Genomic DNA, 26,150 nt, shown 5'->3' on the forward strand with positions numbered 1-26,150 from the left:
AAGAGCCTTTCTCTTTAAGAGAGCAGCAAATTACTTTTCATTAATATCATCAACATAATATTAGTCTTAGTTGAGAGATTCAGCGTGGCAGCATTTCACACAATCGAGCTTCCTTATTGATCATGTCATAAAAGCATTTCTATTTCGTAAGGACTCAGTTCACGTCATACACCCATCTGATGCTCCTTTTTCGTTAGTCTCCTTCTCCTAAGTGGGCTTATCTGTCTCCTGGTATCAGGAAGGCACTAACTTTTCCTTTGGATTGTTAGGGTAGCAAAGTGACTTTCAAATTCAGCGTTCTGGCTCCGTCTGCAGCCTGGGGAGGAGGAAATGGGGCGGGACGCCTTCGGATTCCTGGGCAGGGCTTGAGTGGCGTACCTCGAGGCGCCGGCGACGCTGGCGTGTGACGTTACTGCCTGACGCAGGCGCAGTGCCGCCCGGCCTCGGTTGGGTCCCCTCCCCTCCTCCTCCGCCCCCTTGGGTGTCGGTGGCTGCGGCCAGGGTCTGGACCGGGGCGGCGGGCCCGGGCGGCGGGGCTAGAGGGTGTGGGCACCGGCAGAGCTTCGTAGGCTGCATCCGGCTCGGTGCTGCTGCCGCCGCCGCCCCTGCTGCCGCCCAAGGCCCTCGGCGTTCCGGGCAGAGAGGCCAGAGGGATTTGGGGCTGCAGTGGCACACGCCCAGGTGAGGGGATGGGCCGGGCCAGGCGGGGTTGAGGTCGTCAGCCCGTTTTTCCAGTGTCTCTGGAACTCGATCAACCTGGTTGGAGTCCGAGAGCTTTGGCTTCGTCGTGGCTGCCTGCTGCGGCGGCCACTCTGTCATATTCCTTTGCCATCATTACCTGCAGGGCTGGCACCTATAGACCGGGGGTTGGAGGTCAGTGAGAAAGTCTGGAAGGGCCATGACAGTCGGATGGCTGGGGACTTTGATTCAGGAGCGGTTCCTGCGGGTGATGGTAAGGTGCTCCACTTGCTGGTGTGTGGACTCGGCGGGAAGGACCAGGACCGTGCACCCGCAGGCTCGGACTTCAGCCTTGCCAGCTGCACTGGGTTGTGGTAGACCCCATGCTGCTTAATATAGGGTCGGTTGACCGAGGGTGGGGAAACCTTGGAACAACCCCCGCTTTCTTCTCCAGGATTGATGTGTTTTGTATTCTGAATTGGTGCTTGCTGCACTGCACTCTGGAAGAGTACGTTTCAGCAGAATTTCCTATTGGTCAAAGGAAGGTGAAGAGAAGTTGATTTTCCTTCCGGAGAGTATTTGTTGTTGTCATTTTTTTACCTTCCTCTTGGCCTTAGTGTTGACGTTTGTTAAAGGTAAAAGTTCATGTAAATTTCCTCTTTAAGGAAATCATGGACTTTATAACAGTCTAAGCGCCTGTAAGTTTCAACCAGTTTAGTGGTTGCTGCTTTCACCCTGTGCATAGCAATGAACTTGTTTTATTCCAAGTTAAATATACAAAGTATAAAAATAGATGAATACCCAGAATACTTTGTTTTGTAACTCTTGAGTGGTACATATAATTATGTGCATATATTATCACATTTAATCATAACAATCCTATAATGTAAAGTCTACTATTCCCATTTTCTAGATGAAAGAACAGAATAGACCTACAAAGTAACATGTTCAAAGTCAGAGCTGTGTCTGAAACCAGGTAATCTGACTCGTTTGCAGTCCCTTAGTCAGTATGCCATACCAACTCCCAAGCACCCTGTGATTTTGCAGGATTTTCATTTGATAAAAAGTATGCCAGGAAGGACATTATGGCACTGTTTCTGCCAGCAAGGACCCAACAGTTTGATAGAAACTTTTTCAATGTCACATTTTGAGTATGTTTTAAACATAGGATTTGATCTCTAGGACCTTGGATTACCAAACTCATGCTCTTAAGTACAGTGGTTTTGGGACCTTTGGAAGGCTTTAATTTGGAAGTTGTAGTCTTATTTTATACTTAGGCGTATTTCTTGTTTGGAAACTTTAAACAAGGAAACGTAATATTGGACTAAAAGAGTTTCCTCCTGTTTGTGCATGATTAAGTAACCAAATCATATAATCCGAAATAGTTATGCTGCCCATAAAGCCAGAATACCTTGTATAATTGGTTAAAATGCCATTCTTTCCAGGTTTAAGATGAAACGCTGCAGAAAGGCCTTCTGAAGAAAAGGAGAAGGAAAAACAGAACGTTGCAAACTCTGGAAATAAAAACGTGGGTAAGTATTTTTGGCTAAGTTTTAAAAAGGTCAAATTTTCAGTTAAAGCTCAGAGAAAAATCTTCTGACTTTCTTTTTTTTTTTTTTTTGAGACGGAGTCTCGCTCTCTCTTTCGCCCAGGCTGGAGTGCAGTGGCGCCATCTCGGCTCACTGCAAGCTCCGCCTGCCGGGTTCACGCCATTCTTCTGCCTCAGCCTCCCAAGTAGCTAGGTCTTCTGACTTTCTTTTTCAGTTGTGGTTTAATCTGCCTATATTGCTGGGGAATGGGGGTGGGGTGGTGGTGATATGTAATGTAATCTGTTAATCATTTTACTTGACTTTTGAGCTATTGATACCTGATTGACAATTAACTCATGTGCTTAACCTGTGCACTGGCAGGAGAAAGCAAGGAAATCCTTTGCTTAACAGGTGTCAAAATTCTGTTCTCTCTTTTGCCTGCTCTTTAATCTGCCTATGTTTGTAAAGTGTTTTTAATAAGAAATTGAGAAAATGAAGAAAAGTAGTTGACTTTTGGTTTGTTTTTCATAGAATATTGTGTATGGCTGAACTCAAGGTTTTTTTTATGAGTTCTACAGAGAATAATAGAAGACATGATCAAAGATGATTAAGAAGCATTGTAATTCATTTCATAACTAGCTATTGAGTATCATATGTCAGACATCCAGGCTTCCGGTAATAGAGTAATGGTCTTCATGGCCCTGGAGAGCGCTACAGTAGTGCATTTTCTCTTAGAAGGTAACATTTTTGTGAACTGATATATTTTCTTTATTTGATAAGCAAGTATGTTTTTGGTTTATGTAGAAGACTAGGAAGTGAGCATTACTCATATAGTAAGTGTATTTATAATAAAAAATTTCGTATTATTTTAGTTGGTAAAGCAGGATTCTGTATGAGTGCTGCCTTAATGTACAGTGGGAAACTAGGGTTTTTTTTTTGTTTTTTTGTTTTTTGTTTTTTTTTTGAGACACAATTTCACTCTGCCTCCCAGGCTGGAGTGCAGTGGTGCAATCTCTTCTCACTGCAACCTGTGCCTCCTGGGTTCAAGTAATTCTCATGCCTCAAGCTCCTGAGTAGCTGGGATTACAGGCATATGCCACAACGCCTGGCCAATTTTTGTATTTTTAGTAGAGACCGGGTTACACCATGTTGGCCAGGCTTGTCTCGAATTCTGATCTCAAGTGATCCACCCGCCTCGGCTTCCCTAAGTGGTGGGATTACAGGTGTAAGCCACTGTGCCTGGTGAAACTAGGATTTTTGTAGACTTTATTTTAGCATACTGTATTTCATGTTAAAGATAGTGACAGAATTTTAAATTTTTATGGGAACTTAGCAAAATTAATATTTTAATTTGAGAAAAATTTGAGGAGCTTATATAGAAGATACATGGTCAGATAGGGAACTGTTTAGGTGATGAATTGGAGGGAGGTGAGCTTTGAAAACTGGTGACCAGTTAGAGGCTATTATAATTATCCAGGTGGGAAATGAGAACTACAGTGCAAATTGGAATTAAGAAATGGAGATGGATTTAATAGATGTAAAGGAGGTAGATGGATAGGATTTAGTGGGCTTGAGGGAAAATGAAGTCAGGGTAATTTCTAGCCACCATCATCTTTATGCATATATTAATGTTTAATAAATACTTTTGGGATGCTTAGAATGAATTCTCTGGTTTGGGAAGCTGAGTAGATTCTGGGGCCCTTTACTGAGGTAGGACGTATAGGAAGAGCAGTAGATTGGGGAACATGATTGGAGATGAGTTCAGTTTGATCCATTAAATCTGAGGCATCTGTGACTTCTAAGAAATGTCATTAGGCAGTTGTATATATGGATCTGAGTTAAGCAGAATACCCAGCTTGAGATGTAAATTTTGGAGTCAAAATTTAAAGTTAGTTAAAAGCAATGGCAATGGATGAAATCACTCATGGGAAAATGTAGAGTGAAAATAGAAGAGAAATGAGGATGGAGAACAACAGCATTTAAGGGTGAGGCTGAAGAAAAATACGCCTCAAAGGAGTGGGCAGGGAAGTAAGATTGGGCAAGAGAGTCACAAAAGTCAGTGGAAGAACCAAGTTTAGAGAAAAGGAATGAATATTAGACATCTATAGACATCAAATAAGGTGAGGACAACTAAAGTATCCATTGGACATATCACTTAAGAAATTGTTGATGACCCGAGCAAGAGCAGTTTTACAAGTAAAGCTAATTCACACTGGGTAAGGGATATGGATGTTGAAATAGCTAATGTCATTTACTATTTCAGAAAGTTTAGTTGTAAATGGAGTAGAGGAGATAGCTAAAGCTATGAGTTTGAGAGAAGGTTTGTTTTTTAAGATATAAGGGATATAAGCACATGTTTATTTGCTGAAGATAAAGAGTCATCAGAAAGAAAATTGGAAGATAGAGGAATGAGGCAAAATAATTGGTGAAGCAGAGTCCCTGAACGAACTGGAAAGGATGTAATACAAGGGTTCAGGTCAAGGGTACTTTAGATAGACTTCTTACTGAGACAGGAAGGAAGGGAAGGAAGGAGGTGATGATGATTATGTATACAGATAAATTTGTAGGAGGCAGGGTAAAGGGTTACTCTACAAAGTTTATGCAGGAGACTCTGACTTATGGTAGAAAGAGGAAAGAGTTCACTCTTGTTATTGGTAGCCTTCTTGGTGTGGCATTGCTGACTCCTGATCTTTTAGTAGGGAGGAGGAGGAGAGTGAAGTGGTTTAGCTTAAGATGACATATATGAATCATCAGGTTAGAGATACCTTGAAGATCTCTTGCAAAATTACCCTTCTCATACTTTGTATTAGTGTCTATGGCTAAATAACAAATTGTCCCAGAACTTAGGGGTTTAAACTGATAAAAATTTATTATCTCAATTTCTGTGGATCAAAAATTTGGGAATTAACTAAACTGGGTGCTTCTGGCTCAGGGTCTTTGAGGAGGATGCAGCAAAGATGTAGGCTGGGACTTTAGTTATCCAGGGTAGTGGTCCTCAACCTTTTTGGCACTAGGGACCAGTTTCATAGAAGACAACTTTTCCATCCACCCGATGGGTGGGGTTGATGGGGGGATGGTTTCAGGATGAAGCTGTTCCACCTCAGATCATCAGGCATTAGATTCTCTTAAGGAGTGCACAACCTAAATCCCTCACAGGTGCAGTTCACAGCTGGGTTTGCGCCCCTATGAGAATAATGTCACCCGCTGATCTGACAGGAGGTAGAGCTCAGGTGGTAATCCTCACTCACCTCCGGCTGTGTGGTCTAGTTGCTACCAGGCCACAGACCAGTAGCAGTCTGTGGCTTGAGGGTTGGGGACCCCTGATCTAGGGGCTCAACTGGGGCTGGAGGGTTTAATTCCATGATGGCTCACTAGTTTAGCTGCTGGATGGAGACCAACAGCTTTTTTTGTCATAGTCACATAAAAGTTCAATTTCAATTATAGTGATTTTCTTGGTTCACAGGAATTGGCTATTATGTGGATCCATTTGGCTCTCTCCCTAGCAACACTCTAATTGAAAAAATATTTTCTTTGAACTTGATATGATGAGAGTGTTGGTAAACACATGTGACCATTTTCCCCGTCCCTGTCTCCCAAGTCCCTGTTTTTTTGGGTGGGTAGTTTGAGTATATATCAGGTGAGGGTTCCTGACCCAAGTGGCTTAAGACTGGAAGATACAAGAAAAGCCTAAATGCTACATAGGAAAAAAGAAATAGTTTTATTTCAAAAAATCCTTTAGAATTTGTCTTTGTTGATGCTAGGATTTTAGTGTTATTTTGTGTTTTAGAATATTTTAAATAAACATGGAAGTGAGAAATTGAATTGTTGATTAAAAGAAACTTACAGAATATGTTTGTCAGCCAATAGGAAAAAAGCATAAATGAAGCCCTATAACTAATTAATTTATGGTATGGGGACTACCCCTTTCATTCATGGTAATTTCTATTGATCTCTTTGTATCGCTCACCATATTAAGGAGTATGTTGAAGGTAGTAATTACCACTAAAGTATTACTATTAAAAGTAGATAATATTTAAAAGTCATGATTTCTTCTAGATTTAGAGAGATTGTAGTTAGCTGTCTCTACCCTCTTAGTTGATACGTTTTCTACAGCTTTTTTTTTTTTTTTTTTTTGAGACGGAGTCTTGCTCTGTAGCCCGGGCTGGAGTGCAGTGGCCAGATCTCAGCTCACTGCAAGCTCCGCCTCCCGGGTTTACGCCATTCTCCTGCCTCAGCCTCCGGAGTAGCTGGGACTACAGGCGCCCGCCACCTCGCCCGGCTAGTTTTTTGTATTTTTAGTAGAGACGGGGTTTCACCGTGTTAGCCAGGATGGTCTCGATCTCCTGACCTCGTGATCCGCCCGTCTCGGCCTCCCAAAGTGCTGGGATTACAGGCTTGAGCCACCGCGCCCGGCCTTTCTACAGCTTTTTAAGTTTTTGAGGCCGGGCACAGTGGCTCACGCCTGTAATCCCAGCACTTTGGGAGGCTGAGGCGGGTGGATTACAGGGTCAAGAGATCGAGACCATCCTGGCTAACACAGTGAAACCCTGTCTCTACTAAAAATATGAAAACAAAATTAGCCAGGTGTGGTGGTGGGCACCTGTAGTCCCAGCTACTCGGGAGGCTGAGGCAGGAGAATGGCGTGAACCCGGGAGGAGGGGCTTGCAGTGAGCCGAGATTGTGCCACTGTACTCCAGACTAGGTGACACAGCGAGACTGTTTCAAAAAAAAAAAGTTTTTGAAAAAAATTTTTTGATAAGTATTTAGGTGAACTAGCATAAATTTCTGACTATGGAGGTGAGGTTTGGTAAAATACAGCATTTTTAGTTGGACGATATGACTTCTTAGATGTTCAGAGTTCTTCCATGTATAAACATGAAGAATCATTTTTGTAGCATAGATTATGATATTAAAAATTATGTTTGTTTCGTTATAGTGTTTGGATCATCAGTTGCCATACCCTGAATATTTCTTTTGCCTGGTATTTGAATTTCTTCTAAGAATCATGCTAACTAGTACTTGTGGAACTATGTTATTAATATTGGTACTTTCTTGATTGTTATTTGTGGCAACTAATTTCTTTTGGTTATAAATATAAATCCTGTTATTAAATGTTTTTCGGCTGGGCACAGTGGCTCATGCCTGTAATCCCAGCACTTTGGGAGGCTGAGGCAGGTGGATCACCAGGTCAGGAGATCAAGACCATCCTGGCTAACACAGTGAAACCCTGTCTCTACTAAAAATACAAAAAATTAGCCGGACATGGTGGTGGGTGCCTGTGGTCCCAGCTACTCAGGAGGCTGAGGCGGGAGAATTGCTTGGACCCGGGAGGCGGAGGTTGCAGTGAGCCAGATCGTGCCACTGCACTCCAGCCTAGGTGACAGAGAGAGACTCTGTCTCAAAAAAAAAAAAAAAAATTATTTTTTACTTATTGTAAGGCATGAAATGCATTTTAATCGTTTACTGCCATGCACTTTATTGTTTTTTAGCTTTCACTTTTTTTGTTGAATTAATTTTTTTCTTTAAGAATATTAATAAAAGTAGCTTAGCTACTACTGCTATAATGTTTTTTGTCAAGTGCTGTGCAATGAATTTTATGTTTGCTTTATGTTTTTAATACCTTCAGCATCTCTTCAAGGAAGAGATGACCATCCTACTATTTGGAAACAGGCTCAAAGAGATTCAGTAGCTTGCTCACAGCTAACAAAAGTATAAAAGGGATGAAGCCAGCTTTCCATTTCAAACCTGGTTTTAAAGCCTACTCTATTTCTAAGATACCAGACAATTTCTATCATTTCTGATTGAATGTTATTTTACCACATAATTCTATTGGGCTTCAGAACTAGTTAACAGGTGAAATTGTGTTGTGTATAGAATCCTGGGACTGAAAAGGACCTGGAGTGACCCTTCCTAGGTAGTAAGGATTATACCTAATCTATTTTACCTAAGAGAATAATTGTTTATTTTGTCTGCATTTGAATAAACAGAATAGGACATTATATAATTTTGATTTATGTGCACAAAGATGCTGACCCTGGCCAGAATTGTTAAGGAGGCTAAGTTTGCATTTGTTGCCCATCTCGTTTTGAAGATTTTCCCCATCTTTAGGAATCTTAGGCTTTTTGGGATATTCATACGTCCTGCTTCTGAATGAGAAAAGTACTCTAATGAATCAATTTACACTAATGCCACATGGTAATCATGAATGGTAGATATTATTGAAATCCCATTAAGATATCTTTGCATTCGTAAAAGTATTGGTTAGCATTCTATTTAACTAAATGGATGGTGTAATTTTAGGCCTTGTATCATGATGGGAGCAATTTTTAAGCAGAGAGGGCCCTACAAATCACTGTACATGTAATGGGTAATGCCAACCTTTTTATACATTCCAATACTATCTTAAATGTATAAAGTTTACATAATTATTTTAAGTGAGATATTCAATTGCCGTAGACACATATTTTGTATACTTTATCTGTGTAGCATCATAGAGTTGGAAGGAACTTGACAAAGTCATTAGTTCCAGGCCATCTACCTGAGGCTTGGTTAGTGCCTTGATCATTTTTGTCACTTTAGAAATAGTTTACATGAATTAAACACTCCTTGAAACTTTAGTTTGAATAAAAATGTTGTATGATCTGACTTGTATTTTACTTTTGTTTTGGGATCTCCTTAGGCCATGGGAAACATAAACAATCTATTCAGGCAGATCTTTTGTTTTGGTATTTACTGAGCTATTTGGATCAATGACTTGGTGTTTTAATTGTTAAGAAGGAGATAAATGTCTTTAAACTTGGTAACCCTACACAAATTATCTGAAGATGATTTGTTACATATGTGCAGAAACCAAACAGTTAAAAGTTTTCAAGTTAAGCGTTTGCTCTGCAACGTTTAATATTGATCAGTAAATGTAGAAAGCAGTATAGAAATGTGATTGTACAGAGTACATAATTCACAGAATTTCTTGTATACGGTAATGGTACTGTGTGCTAACAGGTACTTAATCTTGGTGATGAAGAGAGTGTATGTTGGTGGAGTTCAAAGGAGAGCTCTAAAGTTGGTTTATTTTACAACCCTTAAAAAACTATGATTAAATCCAGAAGACTTTAATATAATGGTCTGAAGATTTGTGAATAGCTTAGGTCCAAAGATTGTGATTTCATTGTTGCATGAGGGATTTGGGTATGATTAAAATTTTTCTTTTCATTTTTGTTGTATTTGGAATTGGGTTGTTAAAATATTGAATATTCTGTTTCTTTACTTTTTTTTGGCAGGCCGGTTGTAGGGAGTGGGCAAGAAATACTGTATTGAGATCTCTTCTTAGCTCTAGCAAATGAGAACCAGTTTTTCTTTTTTCTTTTCTTTTTTTTTGAGACAGGGTCTTGCTGTGTCACCCAGGCTGTCATGCAGTGGCGCAATCATAGCTCACTGTAGCCTTGACCTTCCAGGCTTAAGTGTCCTTCCCATCTCAGCCTCTCCAGTAGGTGGAACTACAGGTGCTTTCCACCACACCCAGCTAGTTTTTATATTTTTTTGTAGAGACAGGGTTTCGCCATGTTACCCAGGCTGGTCTCCTGGGCTCAAGTGATCCACCCATTTCAGCCTCCCAAAGTGCTGGGATTACACGTGTAAGCCACAACACCCAACCAGTGAACCAAATTTTCTTGAGGGTATAAAAGATCATTTAGGAGTGTCTTTGGCCCTGAATACATTGGAAATACTTGCCTGTCTTTGACAATAGCTCATAATGATGTATTTTTTATAACGATGCATTTATTTCATTCATTTATGAAGCAAATATTTATTGAAAGACTGCTCAATGCCAGGAACTTTGTTGAGTATTGGATACCCAAATGAGTAGGGCAAGCTCATCCTTAAGGAGCAGCTATTAGTGGGGGAGATACATTTCTAAACTGATAATTACAATACAGTGTGATAAGTACTAAGAGACAGGTAGTCATTCAGGCAGCATTTATTTAGAATTTTCTATATCGTTAGACATTCTTCTAAAGATTATGAATATTCTAAATCTTACACTTAATACTCAGAATTTCTGAGTTGTGTGGTAGACTTTTTAAGCCCAATAAATATTTATTGAATGGATAAGCAAAAACATATAAAAAAAAGGTTATATTACACTTCCTGTGTTGCTCCAAATAATTAAAATCAAATATACTTTGCCATGACAGTGCCAGGGTAAGCTGTGGCTCTTCACAGCTAGGTCTTCTCAAGTGGTAAGTAATGTTGTATGGACATATTCAAGCTTAAGCCTGATAAAGGAAACCTTATTTCACACAGTTCTGTTCAACTTATGGGATATTTGTTTTAGAGGAGCCATGAAGCCGTGGAAGGGGATTAACCAGTGCACTGAGCTTTCTTGAGGATCTGTGGGCAGGTTCACAGATGGGAATTGGGCAAATTGTAATCAACCAGTTCTTTCCAACTCTCCTTCTTTGAGTTAATCAAATCTTGCTGAGATGGGGTGGAATTGGGGGATTTGGGTCAAGCTGTGGTGACGAAAGTTCTCGCATCCTTAATTCCTTTCAGCTGTCACCCTACGGTCATCCTTCTGCTAGCTGTTATTCCACAAATTAAATGTTAAGAAAAATAGAAGGGGAAAAGGGACAGTAGAAGGTAATGGGGTTATAACAACAACAACAACAAAAAAACTGGGAGTAATAAGAAGAAAAAGGACGAAATAAAAATGTTTTTAAATAAATATGAACTTGACTCATACTTTAAAAATATGTGGAAGCAATCAGAGTCTGTCATTTTTTCTCTACAGAATCTCTTTGCATTTGGGTTCATTCTTTCATCTGTTCTTCCTGTTCTGATAAAAGAAATGTTCCTCTTTCTGTCAAAAGCTAGTTCCTGCACATATGTATGCTCTGGATTGAGATTTTAAAAATCTTATATATTAACTATTGTGTGCTTTCAATCATTGGGTTTCATGGTTTCTTCTAAAGCACACAGTCATGTTTCTTGTAAAGAAAATTGTCCTTAGATTTGATAGGCCTAGTTATAAATAATAAAAACACAGTGCCTTGTTTTGGGTTTCCCCAGAAACAAACCTGGGATAAAGATTCAAGGGAATATAGTTTATTGGGAAATGATCATAGGAAACACTGGTAGGAGTGGGGAAGGAAGAAAAGAAAGGGATAGAAGTGGATAAAGGGCATTATTCTGGCAGTTACCACTGTGGGCACCTGGAACTCACGTTGGCGATTCTCAGACATCAAATAAACTACCCTTGGAGTTGTCCCAAACCAAGAGCAAGGACAATTTGAGTGTTACATCCACCAACTTCCTAGCCATAATTGACGTTAACCCTCTGGCATTTCTAGTTTGTCCCTGGAGTGCAAGCTGAATGTGTCCTTGCAGTCAGAAAGCAGCCCTCAGCAGGGTGTCACAGGTGTTCAGAATGAGCAGGTTTCCTGTGTAGAGGTGAGTGCCAGCAGTATATGGGCAAGACACCAATAGCATTGGCCGCCAATAGCAAACATTTGTACAATTCAGTATCTATGATGTACCAGAAATTCTAAATGCTTTACATATATCAACTTACCAATTTTCACACCGTAACTCTATGAGATAGGTACTGTTGGTGTCCTCACTTTACACATGAGGAAACAGAGTACAGAAAGGTTAGGTATTTTGCCCACAATCACACAGCTATAATTTCAGAACTGACATTTGAACCCAGGTGAAGCATGGCATAGAGTCTATGCTTTTAATCCATATAGTGATCTGCTTCTGGAACAATACAGTCTGAAGCAGCATCTTTTGATTCTACTGTTGTTCCATAATAACTGCCTTCTCTTTCTCACTTTCTCTCATCTCTTTTGTTTTATTTAGTGTTCTGTATCCACTTCCTTATTTGTAGCTGTCTCCTCCCCTCCCTGCAATTCTAGAACATTGTAGGCATTCCTCTTTTCATTTTACACTCAAGGCTATCATATCAAATAATTCTTGCTAAGGTATTAACTGATATTTCTGAGTTTACGTGAAGGCCTCTGAGTTTGATATTGCTTAGTGAGTATCTGCATTTTAATTACAGAATACAAATATTTAAGAACCATAGAAAGATGTGATTATAGAGTTACAGATGACTAGATTAGAATTTTGGGATTGGGAGACACCTATACCTTGGCCACGGTTTAAGGAGAGGCCAAGAAATGTATGCTTAGGCAAAAAAAAGCTGTTTTCCCAACTACAGCATCCTGTCCTCCAACCATCACTTTGTCTTTTTCTTTTTAAATTATGGAAATATTACATGCCAGTTGTAAAACAAACAATATGTGAGTGCCCAAAATAAAGTGAAAGTCTGGTTTTGCTGCTGCTTCTCCTTCCCCCAGAATCTCTTTCCACTGATTAGATTAGATTCAAGCTATATGCATCTTTGGCAGGAATATCACAGAAGTGAGACTGTGTTCTTCTATTAAGAGGCTCACAGTTTTGACTTATCCTATTGCTGCTGGTATTTACATTGATCACTTAACTTGCCTTTCTCCAAGTTCCTCTTTTCCCCTTTGTCATTAATAAGTATTTTTTTTGGGGGTGGGGGAAGAGTTATTTTGATGTGACTGTATTGTTAGCCATCAACATTTGATTATATTGCTATGGACTCAGATACCTGTTTTTTTTTGTTTGTTTTTGAGACGAAGTCTCGCTTTGTCACCCAGGCTGGAGTGCAGTGGCGCGATCTCGGCTCACTGCAAGCTCTGCTTCCCGGGTTCACGCCATTCTCCTGCCTCAGCCTCCAGAGTAGCTGGGACTACAGGCTCCTGCCACCATGCCCGGCTAATTTTTTGTATTTTTAGTAGAGACAGGGTTTCACCATGTTAGCCAGGATGGTCTCGATCTCCTGACCTCATGATCTGCCCACCTTGGCCTCCCAGAGTGCTGGGATTACAGGCGTGAGCCACCGCGCCCTGCCTCAGATACCTGTTTTATTAAATGGGTAGTAATCCATTACTATCATTTATTTTTATGTTAGTCTGTCCCAGGTTTTTCCAGTGGGAGCCTCTTTAAGCTGGCTTCTGTGTCCTTTTGACATGTTCGTATCATTCTTTGGGTACTTCTTTCCTTTCTGGAAAACAAGGCTTATCTTTACTTTCTGTCCCTTAGTTGTGGAGTCAGCCACTTTTGCAAGGGACCCTGTTTCCTCTTAGTAGAAAATGGCTTTTTCAAAACAAAGTTTTCTGCTCCTTTTTATTGAGGTGGTGTTGCTCTCAGGACCTGTTAGTGAACACATGCATGCACATATACAGTACAGTACATAAATACATTTACAGCTATATTTATTTCTGTATCCATTTATGTTGAAAGCCATAGCTCCAGTTCTTATCTACCATTTTAGGTTTTATTCTAATTTTCTTCCTTTATATATCTCCAACAGTGAGACATTGTAATAATGGTTCCCATTATCCTTAATATATTTATTTACTTCATCTCCCAGGTGTGTCCTCCTTATCCTATTTCTGGTCCAACATACTTTTCAGCTTGTTCTCCTGCATGGAAACCCTACTTAGCTATTTTGGATCTGTGACCTTTCTTTTGGGCTCTGACACCCTATGCCCGGCAGCCTTCCTGAGTAGATGCTTTTTTCCCTCTGCTCAGGCTCTCACTCCTCTCAGCCTCTGAAACCTTAAGCTGGGTGCTTCTCCTGTGCCGCCTCCTGCCCCTGCTGGCCATGGATGTTCTTCTCCTTCCACTCAGGCTCCAGCATCCTATGCCTGACTTCTTCCCTACAAGTGTATGCTCCTCATCTCACTCTGTTTTTGACACCCTTAGGTGCTGCCACTACTCCACAAGCCTGTCCATCATGCCATTGGATACTTAATTTATTCATATCAGGCTCTGACATCCTGCTCTAGGCCGCTGAGACTCCTGTCTCTCTCTTCCCCATGTGCAGATGCATGCTTTACTCTGCTTCACCTTGCAACTTTTAGATTGAACTGTCACGAAGGGTAGAGGAAGAGGAAACAACCAATTTGTATTTTGTTCCACCATTTGCTCCATGAAGATTTTGCAATAGATTACCATATCCATCTCCAGTCTCTCACTATTAAGGAATTGGCGATACACTACTTCATGTGGCTGAACATATAACAACATTTTCGTTTGGATTCTGTGTCTAGTGTTGCCTTACTTTCTTTATACCGGAATATCTACTTCTTACTTTAGGGGCCTTATTCAATCTTAGCCTTTATTTCTATACTTGCTCAAAATATGTTCTTTTAAATATTTAGCCTTTATGTGTTGATTTATCTTAAAGGCTTTGCATTAATCTAATATTCAGGAAATATTGATTGAAACTTGTTTGATACTGTGGGGTTTCTGTCTTTACAGCCTAAACAACCTCTTTCCACATTCTTTTTGACTGTGGTTTGTTACAGTGGTGGGTCATGATTATTTTAGATGAGGTCTTTTTGGTGGATAGATCATTTCCCCTTGGATTTGAATAGAAACAGATTTCCTTTTTATATGGAGACCTAAATGCTGGGACATATCTCTCATGGAACTTTCCCTTAGAGTCTTTTCCTCCTTAGTGCTGGCTAGCAATCTGTAGAATGGTAAAAATAAGTATGAAATAGATACATATGTTGTTTTTTGATATGTAAACCATTATGTGATATGTGAATATTTGGTTTTAGATTTTTTAAGATAGTTTTTTTTTCAAAGTATTTGCTTCCTTTTAAAAGTTTAAAAAAAAAAAAAAAAAGAGGGAAGAAAGAGAAAGCTCATGTTGTAAAGTTAGCCCCCAAATTTTAAGGTTCTGATTGACAGGGATTTTTCAAAGCTTTGAAAAATACAAGAACATTTTTTATGCAGTTTCTACATTGTAGGAAAAAAAGGATTATTGTAAACTGAAAACATTTTCTTAATCTTCTCTAGCTCTTTTGCCTTTAGGTTTTCATATCACTATTAATAATAAACCTTCTGTTATTGAGTTCTTTATTATTTTCTTAAGAGATGTTTAATTTGCCTTTGTAAATTATATGATTTAATCAATGTAGAAATATGATTCATAATGTGTTGTAGATTGTGTCTGGCAATGTTGTCTCATCCAATTCTTATTTATTTATTTATTTCAGAAGGGGTCTCCCTCTCTCAACTGGGCTGGAGTGCAGTAGCATGATCATAACTCACTGTAACCTTGAACTCCTAGGCTCAAGCAATCCTCTTGCCCCAGTGCCCTGAGTAGCTGGGACTACAGGTGCACACCACCATGCATGGCTAGTTTTTTATTTTTATTTTTTTGGCAGAGATGGGGTCTCACTCTGTTACCCAGGCTGGATTCCAACTTCTGGCCTCAAGAGTTCTTCCCACCTTTGCCTCCCAAAGCACTGGGATTATAGGTTCCTGGCCTCATCCAATTTTTTTTTTTTGAGACAGAGTCTCGCTCTGTAGCCCAGGCTGGAGTGCAGTGGCCGGATCTCAGCTCACTGCAAGCTCCGCCTCCCGGGTTCACGCCATTCTCCTGCCTCAGCCTCCGGAGTAGCTGGGACTACAGGCGCCCGCCACCTCGCCCGGCTAGTTTTTTGTATTTTTTAGTAGAGACGGGGTTTCACCGTGTTAGCCAAGATGGTCTCGATCTCCTGACTTCGTGATCCACCCGTCTCGGCCTCCCAAAGTGCTGGGATTACAGGCTTGAGCCACCGCGCCCGGCCCATAGCTATTTTTTAAAAGCATTAAATGAAATACTACATACAAAGCACTTAGTTCCTGGTACATAGTAAGTGTTTAGTTAAATTTTCTTCCGTTTCCTCAGTTGTAAAATGGGAATACCCATAATATCTATCTCAGGGGTTCTTGTGAGAATTAAATGAGTTACTATATGTAACGTACATATAGTAAGCACTCAGCAAATGTTCATAACATTTACAGGCTTGAGCCACCGCGCCCGGTCCCTCATCCAATTTTTAAACTTGTTTTGTGATGTCCAAAGATAAGAGTTGTGGTGAATAAACAGAAAACGGTTTAGAAAGTTAAGTCAGATGTACAAAATTTCAATTAGAAAGTTATCCTTCCATATTCTTTACTGCAGAAAAAATTTGCTATTTTTGTAGTTATCTGTAAAAATCTCTGCTGTTTAGTCTTAGAGTAGTATTAACTGTGTAGGTCTCTTTGTGATTAAGTCTAGCTTTTTTGCTCTTTCTGATTTATTATGAGATAATTTTGTTATCAGTAGGTTGGGTTAGTCATATGTTACTACGGTATTATGAAGGAATATTTTCTTGTTTCTTGGATCATAAAATATGAACTTTTTCCTTTTTATTGTTGGTACATCTCAATATTCATATTCATTCTACTACTGTGTGTGCATATATACAATACACCCATATCTATATACATATGTATATGCACACGTATGTTTATGCATACAAATATTTGTCAGAAGTTGGGTCACAGTTCTACAGTGAATTTTTCTTGATCTTAAGCATCTGATAGCAGGAGGTCTTTTTACTGTTCTGACTACCTAGAGTGAATCTGAACTAGGAAGCTTGTTTCCCCATGGAATAATGGGGAATACATAGAGGTGATGGAGGGTAAGAGGGATTTATCTGACTTAATATACAAATATGACAATATTAAGTGGTGGCTTTGGGACAAGTCTGGATGAATTTGTTTAATGTAGATGGCTAGTACTTCTGATTGTTCAGATGCTTTTGATTAAAGAATAATCACGCCGGGTGCGGTGGCTCACGCCTGTAATCCTAGCACTTTGGGAGGCTGAGGTGGGTGGATCACCTAAGGTCAGGAGTTCAAGACCAGCCTGACCAATATGGAGAAACCCCGTCTCTACTAAAAATACAAAATTAGCCAGGTGTGGTGACGCATGCCTGTAATCCCCCCCAGCTACTCAGGAGGCTGAGGCAGGAGAATTGCTTGAACCTGGGAGGCAGAGGTTGCAGTGAGCCGAGATGGCGCTATTGCGCTCCAGCCTGGGCAACAAGAGCAAAACTCCGTCTCAAAAAAAAAGAATAATCACATTCCTCTTATTTTGAGCCAGAGTATAGTAATTGAACCTTAGTCAGTGCTTACATTTAGAATGATGAAATCAGGACATTACAGATATGATCCATTCTCTTACATTTTAGTAGAAATGTGGGCATTTTTGTTGTATTTTTGTATTCTCATCATTGAAAGAAACAGAAAGGTGATTTAATCACCTTTATTAAATTCACCCTTTTTTCCCCTTCATGATTTCTGTTGCAATTTTATAAACCTCTGATTGTAAATTTAACCTTTGACCTCTTTTGGCCTTTAGATGTTGTTCTGGAAAAACTTTAGTAATGGATCAAAGGAAGAATGAGAGTATTGTCCCCAGTATCACTCAGTTAGAAGATTTTCTTACAGAACACAATTCCAATGTTGTTTGGCTCCTTGTTGGTGAGTGGAATATTTTTCTTCTACTTTATTGTGTTTTAAGTATGGATTAACAGCTGCCAGATTTTAAACAGTGGTTGACTGAAGTTGGAACACTAACACTACCATTTATTTATTTTTAGGAAGGAAGATTGTTATTTATATTTCTTGAACATTTGCTCTGGAAACTGGTCTGAAATGCTCTACTTTTTCTTAGGCTGCCTTCTCATCTGACTTAGGGGAAGTGGAAAAAGAAGAAAAACATTGCACTTAGCTTATCTTTCCGGTTTCAGGTCACCTTCCCTACTTCTCGACTCAACACGCACACAAACACTTTTGTTTTGTTACAGAAATAATAAATCCTCAAATATAATTTTACTGTAAAAATAATTCTATTTTTATAGTAAAAGAATTATATGCTAATCTTTTAATCTCTTTCCTCACTCCTTATGCACTTTTCAGTGAGATCTGCTATTAATTTTTTTTGTACAATCTAGAAGTTTTCTAGGTATATACAAATAACTCTAAATAGCAGAGAGAGAAAGGAAATATGACTGACTGAATGAATGAATATGAATGAATGAAAGGGACAAATACAAAAATAATACCAGGGAAGGGTGAAATTATTGTAGACTGTGTCTGCTCTGGAAGTTTTCATGGGAGAATGGTATTTGACTTTAATTTTGGCATAAGAATTGGAAACAGAGGAAATTAGAAAGGGTAAGAGAGGAAAGGAAGGGTAATGATAATTTGTTGAACATCTTCTGTGTGCTAGATACCAGGTTGTACATATGTTGTTTCACTTAATGCTCAGAGTAGCTTTATAAAGGTAGGTTTTTGTTCTTTTCCTTTTAATTCCCTGTTGGGGAACTGAGGCCCTTAAAGATTAAGTAATTTATAAGGGTTACACAGGTGTTTTTTTTATTTTATTTTTTATTTTTTTTATTTTTTATTTTTTCCTGAAGGGCTGCTTATGCTTCTTTCATGACACCCAAGGGTGTGGGTAGGAATATGTATGAATAGAGGTGAAGTGTCTGTTCCCTTTCCTGTCACCTCGAATTTTTCAGAATTTTTTCTGTTCTAAACACTTCCTTTCTTTGAGAAAACAACAACAATAGTAACAAGCAGAAAAACATTGAGCAATTGTTTAATCCCTCTGTTTTACTATGAGGGTAGGGGGGCATGATATAATGAAAAGACTACAATTCATTGGAAACAACTAGTTGAAAAGAACCTCAGTGAATAGATCTGAGTGAAAGAAAAAGGAAGTTTATATAATATCACTTTGTTTCTTACTGCCAGCGAGCAGGGAATAACCGACTTTGCATCAGGAGTTTGCAACAAAAAAATGATGATCCAAGTGATGCTTGAAGTGGTAGAAAGATTAGGAAGACTGTTTTTTAAATGCAGGCCATCTGCTTTACCTCAATTCTGACTATTGTTCTTATTGCATTTTTTTCATTTAATAAACAGTTATTTATTGGGAAAAAAAAAGAAAAGACTATAATTCCTGGCTTGTTTAATACTAAAAGCATATTTTCTCAGCAAATGCCTGTTGCCATTCTGAAGGGCTCATATAACAACCTACAGTTGACACAATGATTTATAGTAAAAATTTATACAAAATGACTTTAAACTTCAGATATAATGGCATATCATCAAAATAACTTTTCAAAATATTTTTTCTAGAATTTTTTTTTTTTTAAATGGTAAATCATAGCACTTACTACATCAAAGCTATTACCATCAGTCTAAGCTGCCCTGGGAATTGTATTTTATGTTGATTCTCAGTGATTGCTTTATCTATAATACATAATTGTTTAAAAGTTAAGGACTTAATATGATGTTAATAAAGGGTTATACAGGTTAAGTTGCTTTATATAACTTTCTCATAATTTAGAAGTAATACTTTTGAAAAGGATAAGTAAGAGCAAATTTATTATCAAAACAATGTTTTCCTGTGTTTTGCCTTTTGTATATTCATGAACTAGATTTTTTGAGAATATGAATTTTACAAGTAACTATATACTTTCATTGAAAAAAATAAATTTAGAATATCATTTACTATAGCATATTCAATGACATTCATCATAACTTACTGTCTTACTCATTACAGCAAAATATCTAGTTACAGGTGGCCTATTTAATATGGCTTTATACTAAATTCCAATGTCTTTTACTTAAAGCATACCTTTAAAAAGCAGAAGGTTTTTTTAAAGCAGAGATTTTAAAAATCATTACTTTTCTTCCTTTACAAGTAGCTATAGCTTGTTTCAGGAAATAACTTGGGAATGAACTTGTGTATGAGATGAGTTTTTGGCCCAATAAAGGTGAATTTGTTTCAGAATATTCAGAAACATGAATTTTCTTCTCCCAGAACATCTTTACATAATGTTTAATAACTAAAACAGTACGAAGAAGTGATAAAGTAAACAGAAAGGAAAGCAGGCATACTTGAAACATTGCTTTAATGGATCCAATTGGAATTTATGCTTTTCTGGATAATGAATGATGAAGAGGAAGAAAGCTGGATAAAGTATAATCAACCTCTGGTTTTAAAATTCCAAGTATTAAATTGTAAGAGGACACATTACCATGTAGAAGTAAATCCTATTATTTCTGATTTTTTTCCTCCCAACAGCTACCATTTTGTCCTGTGGATGGATTATTTACCTCACGTATTATAATTCCCGGAATGTTGGTCTTATTTTAACACTAGTTCTTAACAGATTATACAAGCATGGCTATATCCATATTGGTAAGTTTGAGTTAACACTGACTTTTTTTCTTCCTTATAATCTTGAGATGTTGTCTTACCATTTTCTGTTGCTATAACTGAATACCTGAGACTAGGTCATTTATAAAGAGAAGCAATTTATTTCTTATAGTTCTGGAGGCTGGGAAGTCCAAAGTTGAGGGGCTGTCTCTGATGAGGACCTTCTTGCCAGTGGGGACTCTGCAGAGTCTTGAGGTGGCACAGAGTGTTACATGGTGAGGGGACTGAGCTTGCTTGCTCAGGTCTCTTTTTCCTCTTGTAAAGCCACTGATGCCCCAACATCATGGCCTCCTTTAATCCTGAGTACTTCCCAAAGCTCTCATGTCTCAAATACTGTAGTCAGATTTCCCACCCGTCTAACACGTCATTGAGAATTAAGTTTCAACATGACTTTTAGAGTGAACAAACATTCAAACCATAGCAGATGTGTATTATAAATTTATATTTCATGAACAGATAGTAGCATTAGAAGTTTACCTTTGTTTCATGATTGTTAAAATAATCTAACTGGAATTTCTCTCACACAGCACTCCGTGACTTCATGATAATATCCACTTGGTTGTGTCCTTTACTCCATTATTTATTACTTCTTCAAGTGTTTCTATAGTAACTTTTTGACTTTTTTTTTTAACTTATAAAAGATGCTCATTAAAAGAATTTGAAAAACTTGGATATGTATAAAATATGGAAATAGAAATTTCTTGAGAGTCCACCGTTAAAAGAAAGTTTTTAATGTTCAATGTAGTTTTGGTTGTTTTTAAAGTAACCCATACTTTAAAAATATGTAAGTTAGAATCATCTTGTGTGTTTCATTTTATGGCCTGCTTTATTAATTCAATTTTTGACTACTTAAAAGTAGGAAATTTACAGGTAGATAGGAGGAGGGTGTATTAGGAAGCTATGTGCTTTGAAAGCCCGAAACCAATGGGAGAAAGGGGTGGGGAGAGATGACTGGAGAGAACCATGCTAACCTGCCTTACTGAGTACCTCTTAGCCGACATAAAACTTCTTTCAAACATAAATTGTCTTCCATTAATTTGAGGCAATGGCTGGTTCCTGCAGTCACTCAAGTTACTAAAGAAAAATGGTGACTTAGTCACTACTTTGGGTTTATTTAATGGCTGTGCATAATTAAGGGAATTGTCCATATGAGGCAGTGACTTAAACTAATATCCTCTTCTGATTATTTAGTAGCTTACTTCATAGTGATGATATGTATGGCACTTTTTGTTTTATTGGGGAAAGAATGATGGAAAATCAGTAAGGCTGTAAGGGTATCAGGAAGGAAATGAGAAGAGATGCTTATTGAATAAATTGAGTGCTAATGTTATTTTAAACTTTAAGGCCCCTAATGTCTGTTAAAACAGTTGCATTAACTGCTGTTTTTTCTTTCCTGTGATAGGTTCCTTCTCTTTCTCTGTTCTTTCTGGAAAAGTCATGGTTCGTGAAATCTATTACATTACAGAAGACATGTCTATTAGGTAACAAAATTAAAACATTAAAAAGGACCCATGTTAAACATACTTTAAAAATATTGTTAAAATGTTTTATGATATTTTATTTAATGTGACTTGCTTCTTCAAATAAAACTAAATCAAATTTTTTTTCCAGTAAATCATACTTGGTAAATTGATGTTTTAAAATATTTTGTCAGTGGATTAATTTAGCAGAATATAAAAATAGCAGTTTATAGAAATGAATACTTTCATTTCTAGATGAGAAAGTGAACCTTCAAATTGCCTGATCATTTTATATCATAGAGTTCATAGTAGTCATTTGTTATATACAGCAAGGTTTAGAGATATTGGTAGCTGTCATCCATTAGCTCCTTATTAGAGATAATACGTTTGTAGAATTGTTTCGCATTTGTTAGAAACTAATTTTATTTGAAGAAGGAAACACAAATATGAATATAATAAGGATATGATTGAAATGTTCCTTCTTCTTTAAGTCTTGAAAGAAAAGCCTACTCTGTTTTTGTGATTTTCTTAAAATTTGTGACTTAGGTAGAGTTCAAAAGTTTTGAATTAATTGAGAGGTGCTAGAGTTTGGTGATGCTCACACCTCACTTAGAACTATAGGAGACTTCTATGCTAGTCTACAATTATTTCCAAATCAAAAGTGAAAAGTGAAAAGCTAAGAGACTGTAAGTCCATCCCTTTGGGGCATGATAGGTTATTTTTGAGAAATGAAGGAACATCCTTAAAAGTTTCCCTTTTGTGTGCTAACATCCCTCTTTCAAGATTTGGCTTATTGTTATATAATTCTTTTCCCTCTCTCGTAGACCTAGGTATCTAATTTTTTATTTAAAAAAATATCATTTGAAAAGGAAAACATTTCTGTTAGCACTTCATTTTCCTGTGACCATTAGAAGAAGATTATATTTCAAAACATGTTGTATATGATAAATATATACAATTTTTATTTGTCAAAAATCTTTAGCTATGCAAAGTCTTTTCCTTTTTTAACTAGAAGATCATGAAACATACTTTATAAGTCTTTGTTCACGAAAAGATGTGTGTTTACATATGCCAATGTTCTTTAGAGGATTTCCTGTATTTCCTTATTCATTATCAATTGCCTGCCTTTTGGAATAACTAAGAAATGAATTAAGTACATTATTACTTAAATTCTAATTTTGTAATTTCCCTTTCTTAGAATTCAAGATGGATTTATCATTTTTCGGTGGTGGAAAATGTATAACCCAAAACAGAAGCAACATGGTGAGTTTTCCTTTTTTTGTGTGTTTAAAATGTTCAATCATATAATCAGGATTTTATGAAAACTAATTAAAATTAGATATGACCAGTTAGAAAAGTTTCATTTTTAGGCTGGGTGTGGTGGCTCATACCTGTAATCCCAGCACTTTGGGAGGCTGAGGCGGGTGGATCACCTGAGGTCAGGAGTTCGAGACCAGCCTGGCCAACATGATGAAACCCCGTCTCTACTAAAAATATAAAAAATTAGCTGGGTGTGGTGGCGTGCACCTGTAATCCCAGCTATTCAGGAGGCTGAGACAGGAGAATTGCTTGAACCCAGGAGGCGGATGTTGCGGTGAGCCAAGATCATGCCACTGCACTCCAACCTGGGCAACAAGAGCGAAACTCGTCTCCAAAAAAAAAAAAAAAAAGAAAAAAGTTTAATTTTTAAAAATGAGTCAATGAGTGAAGAGAATTATTATTAACTTTTAGTAGCATTAGCTGTGATTTAAATGAGAGGTATATACTCTTCAGTAAGGTGTCACATTTTACCAAAATTAATAATTTGAATTATTTGCAAAAATATATATAAAATACAAAATACTCCAAACAAAGGTAAATTTTAAAACAACAAATTAAAAGTACACTACCACTCATATTTTAAAAATAAACCAAGGAGAATGAATCAGCAACATTCACTTTCACTTCAGAGTATCTTTCACATAGTAATACTTTTATGAGTAATTTACTTGTTAAACAATTTTTCAGGTAAATACTTTTACTTCTACTCCAGTGTAGGATTTTTCTCTTATTACTTCTTAGGATAATTGAGAAAAAAATGATAAAGGCCTAATCCTTCAAAAAACAAATATTTAGAAGATGTAATTTTCCTAATATTTTACCATAGTTCTTTGGCCCATGTTCCCTCCTATTTCCTCAGATTTATCACATGACTAACAGCTAAAATAATCCCTAAACTGTTATATCAAGCACTTCATCACCTTTACTTGCTGTAGTTTAAATCCTGAAATAAACGGACTAGGAAACACACTAGTATTTTAATGTGTATAAAGTATTCCGGCACTTGATAGTAACAAACCCAGTTTTAAACACATTAAACTCTGTCATTTGCTAGTGGGAAACCTTTCCTCAGTAATCATCCTTGATCTCTCCTCAGGCCGCTAGGGTCAAATATCTAGCAGCTTACTCAGCATCTCTAATTTTATGTGTGACAGGTTTCTTACTCTTGAAATATCCAACCAAACACCTGATCTTCCCACCCAAACCTACCCCACAGTATTTTCCATCTTATCAACAGCAACTCTATCTTTTCTACTGCTCAGGCCAAAAATTTTGACTGCTGTCTTTTGTGTCCCAGAGGTCATCATCAAATCCTGTCAGCTTTCCTTTCATCCTACATCCAGAATCCAACTACTTCTCCCCACACTGGCCCAAGCCACCATCATCATCTACCTGTTTTATCACATAATCTCCTAACTAGTCTTCCTGCTTCGGTGCACTTGTTCCTCAACCTGCTGTTAAGACACTGGCCAAATCTTTTAAAAATGTAAGATCATTTTATTTCTCTCTCTTCCCAAATTTTCCCGTGGCTTCCCATCTCACTCAGAACAACACCGAGGTCTTGTAAGTGACCTGTAGAATCCTACATACTTCCTCTACATAGCCCATAAAATCCTGTGTTCCTATAAATATTCTATAAAATTCCTTCTACCTCCTGACCATCTTATCTTCCACCCCACTCCAAATAAACTGGCCTGTTGGTGTTGGTGATGAAACTGCAGCAGAGCTACCATGAAATGTTGGCCTCTGGATATTCACAGTATTCATTCCCTTATTTGCTTGGTGGTTCTGTTTATCTATCAATGAAGCTTTTCCTGAGTACTTTTGTAAAGCAGCGCCCTCCCCCACAAACTAGCACTCTCTGTTCCACTAACCTTGCTTTTATTTTCTTCAATGCTGTATTTTCCTCGTGTACTCCTTGATGCTATATATATATATTTATTTGCTTATTAATGGAGTCTACCTGACTTGAATGAAGCAAGCTCTGTAAGGGGTGGGACTTGTTTTATTCTCTATTGTATACTTGGTGTCTAGAAAAATGCTTAGTACGTGGAAGAACTCATTTGTATAAAAGAGTAACAGAGAATCTTTCTACCAGTCATACTTCTAAGTAAAACAAAACATTGAGAAACATACCTTATAGAATGCTTGAAAACCTAACATGTGGAGGCATAATAAATCTAAAATAGCATATGTTTCTAATCCCAGATAGACCCATACAAGTAGAAAGTAATTCTTATGAGATTCTTCAAGGTTATAAACAACCCAATCAGAATTTACCAGGAAACTCTTTTAAATTATTTGTTTTCAAATTTACATAAGCAATAGTTTACTAATATACCTGAATACAAATGTCCTGATTAATAGGCATATGCTTTAAAGGCTAGTTGATGAGCTGCAGAAGCAGCAGTGGGGGAGATTAAGAGCCTGGACCTGCCCCTAATTGGATCAGCAGTGATGAATAAACAAATGGTGACTGTATGAAAATAAAAACAGGATTACTCTCAAATCCATCTCTAACTTGCTGGGCATGTACAACAGATTCTGTCCTTTCAGTATAACAGCTATGATATGATATGCCTTCATTAATTGGAGACACCAAGGCATAAAGAGGAAGGTATTAATTTCTGAATGTATGTTGACAACACTGATAAACACTAAATACTGAATACTAAAATATTGTAAGATCCCCCTCAACATTCCTTATCCTATTTTTCAGCTTTTATTCTCCCATTATTATCTCATTATTATTTTATTATTTATTTTCACCTCTGCAACCAGAATGTATCCTTCGGCATTAGTGAAGAATTTTTCCTATGTTCACTGCCCTATCTCTGGTGCCTAAAACAGTGACTAGTACATAGAAGATGTTGAATAAACAATTGTTAAATTATTAAATAAAAATAGTAAATAGGTTTAAAAATTTTAAGTAAGATTGAACAAAATGCCTAAATCACTCTTTTCCTTCCAAAAATCACCTTAGAAAAGTATTGAACAAATAGCAAGTCTATA

The 26,150-nt window shown here is 37.7% G+C and overlaps 1 protein-coding gene across 9 annotated transcripts in view; it reads left to right on the forward strand.

Annotated features, from left to right (window-relative positions):
* Nucleotides 1-479: 479 nt before the first annotated feature.
* Nucleotides 480-26,150, forward strand: part of BLTP1 (bridge-like lipid transfer protein family member 1) — a 210,978-nt gene continuing 185,307 nt past the window's right edge. For all 9 annotated transcript variants that reach the window (XM_015139163.3, XM_015139167.3, XM_078002225.1 and 6 more), the window contains exons 1-6: nt 480-681; nt 2,124-2,210; nt 17,485-17,606; nt 20,224-20,340; nt 21,761-21,839; nt 23,017-23,081. In XM_015139163.3, coding sequence (XP_014994649.3) covers nt 17,510-17,606; nt 20,224-20,340; nt 21,761-21,839; nt 23,017-23,081 — 358 coding nt within the window. In that variant the 5' untranslated portion in view covers nt 480-681; nt 2,124-2,210; nt 17,485-17,509. The remainder of the gene's footprint in view (nt 682-2,123; nt 2,211-17,484; nt 17,607-20,223; nt 20,341-21,760; nt 21,840-23,016; nt 23,082-26,150) is intronic.

Source organism: Macaca mulatta, chromosome 5 (genome assembly GCF_049350105.2).
Source record: "Macaca mulatta isolate MMU2019108-1 chromosome 5, T2T-MMU8v2.0, whole genome shotgun sequence".
Lineage (NCBI taxonomy): Eukaryota > Metazoa > Chordata > Mammalia > Primates > Cercopithecidae > Macaca > Macaca mulatta.